Source organism: Phoenix dactylifera, chromosome 14 (genome assembly GCF_009389715.1).
Source record: "Phoenix dactylifera cultivar Barhee BC4 chromosome 14, palm_55x_up_171113_PBpolish2nd_filt_p, whole genome shotgun sequence".
NCBI classification, from domain to species: Eukaryota; Viridiplantae; Streptophyta; class Magnoliopsida; order Arecales; family Arecaceae; genus Phoenix; species Phoenix dactylifera.
Genome location: NC_052405.1, coordinates 17,675,518 through 17,688,361, shown reverse-complemented (window position 1 = coordinate 17,688,361; position 12,844 = coordinate 17,675,518). Strand labels below are relative to the sequence as shown.

The window sequence follows — 12,844 nt, the reverse complement described above, 5'->3', positions numbered from 1 at the left end:
CAATTTCTTGCTTATATATATTTTTTGAGCAACTATTTATTTGAAAAAGAAATAGTGATGCTAATTAAACTTGTTTTTCTCTGGTAGAGCTATGCTAAAAGAGCTATCATAAGTAATTCCTTGCTTAAGTCCTTATTTAACTAAAACACCTCACAAAGACCAAGGGAGGAGCATAAACAATGAGGATAGTGATATCTTTTATTATCCTAACATGCAGGGATACTGAAAACCCATTTGAGAAGCTTTTTTTTTTTTTTTTTTTGAATGGATATGTCTTTCCTATTTTGTTGCTATCTTATCTTTATGTTTAGAAAAATTGGATTTATTTATGAAAACCGTTAACTAATATAGTTGGCAAAGTTATTGAAGATTGGAAACCAGTAACCCTGATCCAAGTCCCACCTTCACCTTCAACGTATTTTAGGAATTCTTGCTTGTGTAGGTCGTAGCCAATTGGAAATAGGACTCCCTTATAATCATTTTCTTCTAACATGCAAAAAGACTCTCAAAGTAGTTTTGGGATTCTTGTGGAAGTTGTAGTCAATTAGAAATAAGAATTCCTTTAGACAAAGCTATTACCTATTTTAAAAAAATCTCCAAACCAAACACAGCCTCAGTCCACTTGAATTGATGCCGAAGATATTATAAACACCCTTAAAATATTCTTGGGATTCTTGCAGAAGTCGTAGACAATTAGGAATGGGGATTCCTTATGATAGCTATCATTATTACCAATTTTTTTTCCACATTTTCCAAACCAAACGAAGCCTTAGTCTCCTTGAATTAATGTCGGAGATTAGAAGGTGGGGATGGGAATGGCAGCTGACGTAGCGAGCCTGGAGGTGGACTTCAATATTGTCAAGGAAGCTTCTCGGAGAGCGCGTGGCAGGGATTTATGGCCAAATCTTGGCATCGATTTGGCTGGATGATGGCAAAATGTAGGATTTAAGTTGACATCAACGCGTTATCTTACATCAACCAGGATGCCACTAACGGAAGTCCTAATCAACTAATATACCAATAATTGATTAAACAAAGCCTAAATTATTCAAATGATTTCAACCTTTGACTACTAGTAGTTCACTTCTTTCCTCGAGCCAATAAAATAAATTCGAAGCCGCAACATGGTCATAATCCATAGGTTCATGTAAATGATGACAGTTACATACGCCTATCAGAAGAATGCATGATGTGTCTGTCTTCCAAACATCCTCCCAAAAAGAGTTTTTTGCGTGTATACTTTTCTAAAGTTGCTATTTACTGATATATCTTTATAAAACACTTATTTTGCATGTATATATATATATATATATATATATATATATATATATATATATATATATATATATATATATATATATATATATATATATATATATATATATATATATATATATATATATATATATACTCATATCATCTAGCACCGTCAAAAAATAAATAGTTTAAAGTTAAAATAACTGAAATATCCTTATGGGTACATATGCAAAAAAAAAAGAAGAAGAAAATGATGAGGGTTTACATATAATAGCAAATTTATGAGATTGTTCATGCAATTTTGCATATTTAGGAGGGCATACTTTCAAAAAAAAATTGATTAAGAAATGATCAAAACTTGGTTAAGACTTGTCAAGTCTTTTAGGATTCGGCTGAATCGGCGAGTCATGAAAATATATTTTTTTGACTTGTCGATTTAAACTAGTCATGAAAGTCTTGGAAAGTCTCAACCAAGTTTTTATCATTTTTTAATAATATTTTTTAGTATATACCCTTTTAAATATATGAAATTATATAAATTTCCTCGCCAAATTGCCATATGCATATATAGCTTAATAAAGTTTTTTTTTTTTTTGCATGTCTATCCATAAGGGTATTTCGATTATTTTAATTTTAAACAATTTATTTTTTAATGGCATTAGATGGTATGGTTACAATGAAAAAAGAAAGAAAAAGAAGGGTATATATGTAAAATAAATATTTTATAAGGGTATATATTTAAATAGTAATTTTACAAGAGTATTTATACAATTTTATATATAGAGGAGGGTATACATTCAAAAAAACCCTCCCAAAAACGACCATTGTATCAGGAAAGTGAATTGAATTATAGGCCTTGTTTATTTTCTTTGAGAGGGATTTAGATGGGATAACATCTTTTTGTTTAAAATATTATTATATTATAAAATACTATAAAAATATTATATTATTGTAATATCATAAAATAATAAGTCACACTTTATGTTAGATTAATAAAAAGATTTAATGTTTCAAAATCAATTATGGATTATTTAAGTTAAAAATTTAAATAATTGAAGATGCTCTTCATTACAAAAGTGCCTCCGAAACCAAAATTAATATATTTTGGTGGTCTCTAGTCATAAAGCATGTGAAAAAGATTAACTTTAATAATATACTATTTTACTATAATTTGATCATCAAGACCTAATGAAATTCAATTTATCCATGTTTTTATATGTATAGATCATGATCAGTGAAGTACATCTTCAATTTGTACTCTAGCATGCATTTTGGCGCACTAGTACATTTAATATCATTTATTTTATATCTATTTGATGCACAAAACCAAAAAATTATATAAATTTTGGTCTCTAAATAATTTTTGTATTCATAATCATTTTCAGTAAAATGTATCTTGAGTTTAGATGACTCATCATTGGCTTTCGATAACCCATTGTTGATTTTGCAACTGTTAAATATGTTTATCCAAGATTTAATATAAATTGCGACTCCATAAAAATTGGTCAACACACTTCATTGAAATTACGAATGATAATTATTTTTAGATGAAATGAAAATTCAATGGGATTAAACCACTAGAGATAGCTAATACCTGCCAACTTAAAGCATAGAATCAAGCACATTATCTCTGCTTTGACCAAATTATCCGGGATAGCTATCCGGACCCAAAATAAAATCTAATTGACATTTATCCCAAGCTTGTGCAAGGATAAGCCCACTTTACATGGTCTCAAATCTGACCTATAGTAGTGCTCATATAGTAGAAAAAAAAAATCAAATATTACAAAACAAATTCTCCTCTCATCATCTCTCTATTTTCAATTTTCAATAACCATGAAACGAACCATTTTCCCTATGGAAGGAGCTGCTTGTATCACTCAACCAGACTACCAAGAGATCTCCAGGTCAAGATCCTCCAACACCCTGCTTTCTAAAATCCTCCTTCCGGTTCAGCTATCTCCAAGTAATGGTTGGCTCTAACCTCTTGACTTGAGGTTGGGATTACAGTATGTTGGCCTGTCAGATAATTGCTAGTCCTGACAAATGTTGTGTGGTATTGTGGAGGTTAGTTGAGAACTACTGCCTGATGTCAAGTATCAGATTAAAGCATGTCTTGGTGTTGAATAATGTTAGAGGGCCTAGCAGTATTTAGGGGTACCTATTATATGAAAATAACCTAGAGTTTCTGAATGCAGCCTATTGATACAAAGCATTCAGGATAGATTAGAGGTGCAGCAATAGAACATATTACCGATGATGGGCAGGATTATATTGATCAGGTCGATGTTGTGTGCGATGCTAGCATACCTCAAAGCTAATACTTTCTTCTCGAGAGAAGTAATTAGTAGGGTTGAACAGATGATCTGGAATTTCCTTTGAAGTTTCTCAAGTCTTGAAGGATTCGCCACCTTGCCTTGGATGTATCATGCACCGATGATGAAACATGCAAGGAAGCTTCTTTTAGAGCCTCAGAACCTTTGGAGCCCTTTGATGAGCGCTAAACATAGAGAGTGGTCTGGCCAACATAAGAAACCAACACCGAAATTGCTCCTTATTTGGAAAGCGCTAGTTCATATGCATCCATGCTTGCCTTTAGATTTCGATGGATGATCGGTGACGAGGGGACTATTAATGGAAGCAATAACCTCTAGATCTCTACAGTTCCTAGCATGTTGTCTATACATAATTGACGATGAGGATTTGGATTGAAGGTAGTCCATGATCTAATGGTTGCCGACGAAAGAATGTGGGATAGGAGAATCACTGAGTAGTACTTTGGAGGTGAGCTTAGCTCCGAAGTGCTCTCTTTGGCGACTCCTTTGCGGCACCTAGTTGACAAACGGATGGGTTGGCACCCGTGGACAAAGAGTTAAAGAGTTAGTGAGCCATCACTCTACTCTCTATGTTTAGTTGGAGCCAGGCTTTTAGTTGTCTCTCTCTCTCTCTCCATCTATTCATGGAACTCGGAGGCTTTCTTCCAGCTGCTATGTTGCCTCTTATATATGGTTGGCCAGAAATAAGAGACTCTTTGAGAATGCCAATGAGATCCCTCCATTCATTTTCTTAAGATCCTTACATCATGTCTTAGACTTCATGCAAGCTGGAACATCAGAAGGGTTATTGGGTGTTAGGGAAGCTGGGGTTCCACAGCAACATACCCTATGTTCCATGTGGTTCACTTCACTTGAGAATCTCTGCCCACTAATTTTCTTACATCAACTTTAATGGTAGTATGAAGAGCAGGGACTAGAATTGTGGAGTAGGCTTTGTCATTCAGGGTTTTAGGTCAGCTTTTGTGGCAGCATGCAATTCTTAAAATCAACTTTAATCATAGCGTGAAGAGCAAAGACTAGAACTGTGGAGTAGGCTGTCATTCAGAATTTTAGGTCAGCATGTCTCAGCTTTTGCAAATCTCCCGTATCATAAAAATGGAAGTTTAAAGTTAGTAGAATTTTGTAACTTCAGGGATTTTCCCCCAGTATCATCTTATAAACCTTTTATTTTAACCACTCATTGCAATAGCTAAATCTTAAAACAAATTAAGAAATAAAATTCTGAAAATCTCAAAATTTTGAATTAGGGGCACGACGATGGATTTGAAATTCACAAAATCTAAAAGCTTTTCATTTTTTACCTCCGGGCATATGGGTAAACTGTTGATTATATGATATTTGCTATCGGGATACCATAACTTTTGCTTATAATTGAAGAAAAAAAAATAATGCAACTGAAACATATTTGTAAAAACAATAATATGTACATAGCACTTAAACAAAAAAAACCCGACCGCCACAATAATGTGAAAATAATGAAAATAAACTTCTTTAAACACACTACAAAACAAAAGAAAAAGACAAACGAACAACCAAACTCACACAAACCTGCCGTGCTGTATGTATTACAAAACCCCTTAATACTAGTTAAAGCCAATCTATATACAACAAGCAATATTCAGGCAGTTCTCATATTTGATCCAAACTGGCATATAATTTTTCAAACCAAAATAAACTTTTCATATTACACATCATATACACTACAATCTAAAATTAGAGATCATGGATTCTAAATAGAATGCAAAATAAAACATGATAATGTTTTCATTACTGACCAAGTTGCAGTATCTGTTTCAAGTTACGAAAAACAACAAAAAAGCCAATTTATCCTGTTCAAATATCAACTCAAAAACATAATTCCCTTAGAAACAATCTAGCTAATCATGGGCACATCTAAAGACACTCATGCAATGTCCATCATATCTTTGGCTTTGTAGAGCTCTGGTGGTACAGTGAGTTAGATGGTTTGCTAGGGGCACTAGGCAACCTAACCAATGGATGGATTTGTATATAAAAAATCCTACTGCAGGTCCTCAAACAACTCTATAACACATCAATTAGTTTGCAGGGGAATGTCAAGAGAGGGATTGTACCACGCATCAAACAGCCCTAAAAATTCTCTATTGACCAGTCAACGTTGCTTATTCATCTTTGTCCTCATAAACATCATCTAATAATCTAAAACCGGTTCTTTAGATCCAAAAGTTGAATATCCTTTTCCTTGACATCCTCATAGCAGTAATCTTGGAAAATTATAATTCACATTTTCCATCTATTCAAGCTTCATTATATGCACCATTACCAAGAAAAAGATTCTAGTACGAAAATCAAGATAGCTGGAACAAAGATCACTGCACAACTGCCAAAAAAAAAAAAAATCTCCACATTATTTCTTACTATTTTCTACACATAATCGATCAGCAGACAACAAAGAAAGAGCTGGTACAAGTTGCTGCTTACTGTGTAAAGACACAACTTAAATCATGGAGAATGATTCCAAGAAGTGAAAAGAACATCATGCAAAGGTTGTTATTGCCGACGCACTGTAAAGCATATAACAGGCAATTTTTATCACCACCAACTTTCAATTAGCACCTCTTTAAATTTTCACAGGAAATTGATAAGAGAATGCAGAAAAAAGACTTTCGTCAAACTGACAAACCCAGAGTGCTAACACAAAAGAAGAGGCTCTAATGGAAGGCATAGTGATAAATCATCTTCTATCACAGAGAGGCTTAAAAAAACAATCATGCTTATTAACTGATGAAGAAGCTAATCCAGATTACGAGTGATGGTTGACAAATGACAGAAGAAGGCCATCCAAAGTTCCAAACTGCATTCATTTTTTAGCAATACCAATCATATGAAGCACAATTCATTATGCTTATTAACAGGAGCATCTCACGTTGCCGTTAGGGCATAGGATGGTGCCACCATCGAGCAGTCTGCAACAGGCAGTATGCTCCAAAAATGGCAGCACCACCAGGCAGCACCACCACAGCTGCAAGATACAGAACGGGCATTGCAGTTCAAACTTTCCAACCAAAAAGCTGGAAAAAAGCATGGCCCAGATGTCGGGCACCTACAAAAGGCACCATGCTCCATGGCTAACAGGTCCCATGAAACAGTCAGAAACTCTCAGAATATCCTCCCCCCCCCCCCAAAAAAAAAAAAAAAAAAAAAAAAACAAAAGAAACACAAACACCTATGATTACACCATGCGATTGCTGTTTCCACGAACCTTGATCAAATATCCACTTTGGTGAAGTATAAACCCTCAAACTGTATCCCACTATGGTCCAGATCAAAAGGTTGTTCTCCTCTCTTTTCTACAACAGATATAGCATTCATGTCCCCTACAACGAAAGTAGAGAATCCTAAACCTAAAACTTGAGTCATTTCCCTCTATGTGGCAACTTGATCATCCAGCCCTATGCTTGCATACACACCACAAAACACCCGAGCCAGAGAGGATAAATTTATTAGGATTACGGGCCTTATACCACACTACACCAGAATACTGCCTTTAATACGTACTAGTAACTTCACCTTTCATAGATAGGTTGGTATATCCAGCCCTGCTCTTTGAGACCCTTCCTCCTTTCTTCTATCATTTCTCTTCTTGTCCTTTACTCCCTATGTACATTCTTTTTCCCTCTTTTTCACTTTCACTTTGTTTTTCCTTTATTTTGCAGGAAAAAAAAGCTAGATGCACTCGATAAGCAATTAAGGCAACTCATCACTTCATAGCCACCCTCACCAAAGATTTCAACTTTCAACATTTCTCTCACCTCTATTTTCTCATCTTCTCGAAAGTGTGAAGCAAATTAAGGATTTTAAAGAGGAACTTTATTCCATTTCTGCTATCAATTATTTTACCTTACTCTCTATTTAGATAACTGATGGAGAAGAGAAAAAAAAAAGAAGAAAAAAAGAGAAAAGGATAGTCATCCCTTGTTTAAGGGTGAAAATAAAGGAAAGACTTACCTAGTCAGTGGATAGAAGGGAAGAGAAGGGAAACTATTCACAACTAATTTACCATTATATACAATAGTACGTAGTATTCGCTAACGTTTTTTTGATGGTTCTAAATGAAATTTAATATATGTATTTTCAAGCTCAAAAATATTGATTGAATATGCTTAATTATTACAAGTCTATGTTTAATCACTAATTGCATCTGTATCCATTAAACAATCATACAATCATATAGGATCAGTATGAAATAAAATAATATTAAAACACCTTAAAATCAAAATTTAAAGATCCATAAACCTTAAATTAACTTTAAAAATAAAAATAAAAATAAAAATAAGAAATAAAAAAGACCAAAACCAGTGAGCCGGTACCAAATTGGTATGCTTCTACATAATGAATGCCGGTATGATTTGGTAATAGTACCTGACTTGTGTGGTCCCCGATACTATGATTGGGAATATTGCGCTGAAGGATATGCCTAAACACAACTATCCTTAGAGCATAAAAGATTATCCGAAATCAACCACAATCTATGATCGTTGTTGTCTCCAGATCCTCTCTAAACTTGACACTTTAATAGGACTCTAGGTCATACATCACCTTGGTTGCAACTTGCAAGGTTCATTTTCCAAGCTAAAGGGGGATCATATTTTGCTTTCATATATGATGTAAACAGAATGATCACATAAAGCACGACCAAAACCATCAAGCCTTATCCCAAATATTCAGGGCAAGCAGAATGATCATTATGGGAAAACTATATCCAAATTTTACCAAATAATAAGATTAAACGGCTACAAGTTCATCCGCAATTCACCAATAAAACAATATATTATGCTAGGTAAACACGGGTTGTAACACTAGTCTGAACATATGATTTTGCATGACAATGAAATTCATCAATGCCTAAAATTGGCATTTGCAAGGCCTTCATGACTTCTTGTAACGGTAAATTCAAGCAGCCTTCCCAGCTTTAATAGAACCAAAGAGCTTAGAGATTTCACCATGCTTACGGATATGGTGAGGGCATTTAAAAAGTAAATCTTGAGCCTCAGAATACCTGCCTTCCTGGAAGAAGGACTTGAAGATGTGTAAATAGGCCGTAGATGATGGGTAGTCGTTCAAAGTCAATGCTTTCAGAAAATCTCTAGCATCTTCAATTGTCCCATATTTGGCTATATGGGGAGGAAAAGGATCTGCAAAAGGAGGAAACTTATGGCTCTTCATTGTACTGAGAAGCTTCAATGCCTCTTCAAGCATTCTTACACTCAGTAGTTCTTGGATCAAATACTTATAAGTCGCTTGCCAAGGCCTTATATGGGCACTCTCCACCATTTCAACAACCAAAATGTAGGCGGCATCCACCCTTCTCTTACTACAAAAACCTTTCACCAAGACATCCAGAACATCAGCATCTGCTTCACAATTTTTCTCAATCATCTTTGTCAATAACTCTAAGGCCTTATCCACCTCACCGGCCGAACAATGCCCTTGAATCAAAACTGTCCAGGTCTTGAGGTCAGGAATGCAGCCACCCGCTTCCATCTCATCCAAAACCTTGCCAGCCTCATCCAATCTCTTAGCCTTACAGAGACCATAGACCAACTGGCTATAAGTTATGTTATCCGGTTCATAACCTGCAAGCTTCATCTTTTTCAAGATCTCGTCAGCTTCATCGAACATCCCAATGCTGGTCAGTGACCTATGAATCCCATCATAGACAACCTTCGACAGCGAATACCCAGCAGCCTCATACTTCCTCACAACTCTAAAAACCAACTCGAGATCCGGCGTTCCACTCAGTGCAATCTGCCTCAGAAGCATGCCGCAGTCCTGAATTGCTGGCTTGTAGGGGCCATCCATCATGAATTCATAAAGCTCCACTGCTTCCCTCATCATCTTCGTCTTCTGGAACCGCCTTGAGAGCTTTATATACGTGTCGATATCCATCTCGTGCCCCTCTCCCTTCATCTCCTGAACCAAGCTCCAGAATTCTCCAATAGAATCACGCTGCCCGAGTACCCGAGCCATAGCATTGTATGCCGCCGACCCATGCTTATACCTTGGCCTCTGCCCCACCCACCGGAAAAAAGCCCGTGCCTTTGAAGGGCAATCTCGCAATTCTTGAAGGACCTTCGCAACCACGACCTCCGACAATGATAGATCGAGGTCCTGCAACTTCTTCTCCGCCACCTCATTCCATTCCTCGGCACCGAGAATGATTTTGACGGCGGAATCGATGGCGGTATCGGAGGCGGCCTTCGCCATGGTTTGGGCATAGAATTGGCTTAACGCCGACGACTCGGCGGCCATCTTGTGCTTCTTGAAGTTGGCGAGGAGGGTAACGTAGGTGCTGCGGTCGATGGTGTGGCCGGCGTGGTCCATGGTCTTGAGGAACGCCCAGAAATCCTTGACGGAGTCCTTGTGGCCGAGGATGCGGAGCATGAGATTGTAGGTGGGGTGGGCGGGCTTGAAGCCATACTGGGAGGTGACGCAGTTGAAGAAGGACAAGGCCTTTTGGGGCTTTTTGTCGAGCTTCTTGAGGACATAAAGGATGGATTCTTCTGTTGGCGGAGAAGTGGGGAGTGGGAGATCAGAGTCGGAGGAGACGGCGGTGGAGAAGGGGCAGGCTTTAGGGGTGGAACGAAGGAGGGAGTGGAGGAGGGGACGGAGGCGGGCGGAGGAGGGTATCATCGTTTTTGCGGGGAATGAGTCAGTGTTCGAGCCGGGGCAAGAGTAGAAGGAGAAGGGAGGTTTTCGCCAGGGTTTAGAAATGCGGGATTTGGGCGGTGCCGTTAGAAACTTAGAATGACATCCATGAACATTGGCTAATCTAATAATAAAAGACATTGGTCCAAGGGCTACCTTCAACAATCGGCTCCTTAATCATGCTCGTGTGAGAATCATGAAACAAGTTGATTTGGCCCTCCATGCAGAAAAAATATTTATATAATCCAAAGATGTGATATCCCACCATCCTAACTAATTATTCTATGAAAAATAATATTATAACTATGCAGAATCCCACTAATTTTTTTTTCCCAATGAATAACGGATGTGAGACTAAACACTTGTTCATATGGATCCCCACCATAATCGGCTCGTGATCAGCCCTAATGAGTCAATGTTGCAGTGTCCTCTACTCTACATAGGCCATAAGCTGAGTCTACTCTGATATCTTTTGTAATAACCCAATATCTCATCCAAAAAAGGCTAAAAAAAAATATTTTTTTGAATTGCTTAGTCCTATATAAATATTCAAGATTTCTCCCATGAATAATCGATGTGGAACTAAACACACCCCTACATAGATCTTCACATATTCATGTATAAAATACTATTTTGAAATTGAAAATAGCCTAATTAAATCTATATCTACCAATTTTTGGTCTTATTATTGTAAAATTGTGAATGATGAACTAGTAAAATAATTTATTTTGTAGCATCATCTACTCACTACTATAATAATGAAGTTCTCTTTGTTCCATACTAAGACTTAGTAACTTCTAAACTAACTGTCATATCAAAACATATTTTTCTAAAGAAAATTCAATCGAACCGAAAACTCAGAAAATGGGATCTTCTTTTCATATTCATAGCATCAAAATAGTATGTCTCTAATGGTGATGAGTAAAAGAGTTCAGCAACTCACTTGTCATATTAGATTTGAAAAACCAAAATCATGCATATGAATGAAATATTAACAACATCAGTTTCAAATTAATGTTGACAATGGCAACAAAGTGTGTAGTGCCAAACAAGCCTACGGTGAGATGCTAGGAAATATAAAGCATATAAAATACGTTTGAAATTTATTAATTTTTTAATCCTATTGAAACTCCTATCAAATGTTTGAAAACGAAAAAACACTTTCAAATAGATAGCAGATTCCTTGGCAATAGAAGAGAAGTCAAGGGAACTCGAATGATGGGCAATGGGGCAAGATCAAGAAAGGGATCATGAATTGAAGGAGATAGAAGATAATCCATGGTAAAAGAGAGCAACATATTCATGGGAGGAAAGAGAGAAGCATATTGACTTTCTTTTTTATTTTCTTTCTTTCTAAGAAACAATTATCCTGCTCCTATGAAAAGAGATAGGGTAAGGATGGCGGCAGGGGAGGTGGTGTTGGATTCGTCATTAGGGGCTCGAAGTCTCGGGTTGTGGCTGCTGGTGGCTGTCAGATCTTCGACATCTCAGTTTCTAGAGCAGAATTGCAGGTGGCTTGGACAGGCCTGAGCCATGCTCGGTGCGTGCTACAAGCCAACTCAGTTATCGTGGAGGGAGACTCAGCTACCATGATTGGCTGGATCCATGGTGGCCCGAGCGGCAGTGGAGGGGGACACCCCCTGTTTCGAGATATTTGGGCTATGATGAGTGACGGAATAGCCTTTCAGACTAAGCATGTATTTAGAAAGGCCAACAAGACCGTGGATTGGGTGGCTTCTTATCTGGCCTGTCATTCTGGGGGTACCCTGTGGGCCAGAGAGGGAGAGTTACCAAGAGCACTCTGAGACTTGTTGTTTTCTAATTTTATTGTATGTATCCGTACTCGAACTGTATGAAGCGCCCGTTTTCAACCAAAAAAAAAAAAAAAGATAGGGTAAGAGAGAATTGAGAGTATGCAAGGGATGGTGGAGCTATCAAGGTACCCCTCTAATGGGATAATGGTTTGATTTCTCTCATTACTTGTCTCTTCTGTGACTCTTAATGATTCGAATTAGTGAAAAAAATCTAGAAACCATTGGATCTATCCTAAGGTGCTGTAGATGAGGGATGTAACATAATTTTTATTACTTAGTTTGCAATGGAGAGGGTTTGAACTAAGGGTTCTAGTCTGGATTGGATTTGGCTGTAACCACATTAAGGCCTAAACTATATTTGCTAGATCCAAACCCAAACCTAAATGCAAATAAAATTCTATACCCATAACCAATATTGGACCGAAAGAAGGTCAGGTATTGTTGGATTTTGATAGAAATCAAGCATTTAACAAGTTATTTTGTTTAATTTTTGGACTATATTTTCAAAATATTTTATACTAATAAAGGATATCTATTCAATTATTACTATACATTTCCTCCAATTATAACTTCCAAGTACACCAACAATCCGTCCATCTCCTTCTAAAAGGAGATTTTAATAAATAACCAAATATATCGTTCTATCTAAGCATTTACGCAATCAAATGACATGAAGATTGAAAATGATTCTACAATATTAAGCTTAGTTTAAGTATTAAATCACAATGTATATAATATAAAGAAAATAGT

General features: G+C 36.7%; 1 protein-coding gene and 1 long non-coding RNA gene across 2 annotated transcripts; both read right to left on the bottom strand.

Annotated features, from left to right (window-relative positions):
• Nucleotides 1-2,921: 2,921 nt before the first annotated feature.
• LOC120113091 lies at nucleotides 2,922-5,028 on the bottom strand. Its single transcript, XR_005514939.1, has 2 exons — nucleotides 3,568-5,028; nucleotides 2,922-3,296 (listed from the first exon to the last, which is right to left on the bottom strand). It is a non-coding gene; the product is annotated as an uncharacterized LOC120113091 (long non-coding RNA).
• A 3,270-nt stretch (nucleotides 5,029-8,298) lies between these two features.
• Nucleotides 8,299-10,448, bottom strand: LOC103717565 (pentatricopeptide repeat-containing protein At3g48250, chloroplastic). Its single transcript, XM_008806008.4, has one exon. The coding sequence runs from the start codon at nucleotides 10,419-10,421 to the stop codon at nucleotides 8,526-8,528; it is 1,896 nt and encodes a 631-aa protein (XP_008804230.3). The 5' UTR covers nucleotides 10,422-10,448; the 3' UTR covers nucleotides 8,299-8,525.
• Nucleotides 10,449-12,844: the final 2,396 nt, after the last annotated feature.

Coding starts and splice junctions, on each gene's coding strand:
- LOC103717565 (XM_008806008.4), bottom strand. CDS start 10,421: ATGTCTTTTATTATTAGATTAGCCAATGTTCATGGATGTCATTCTAAG.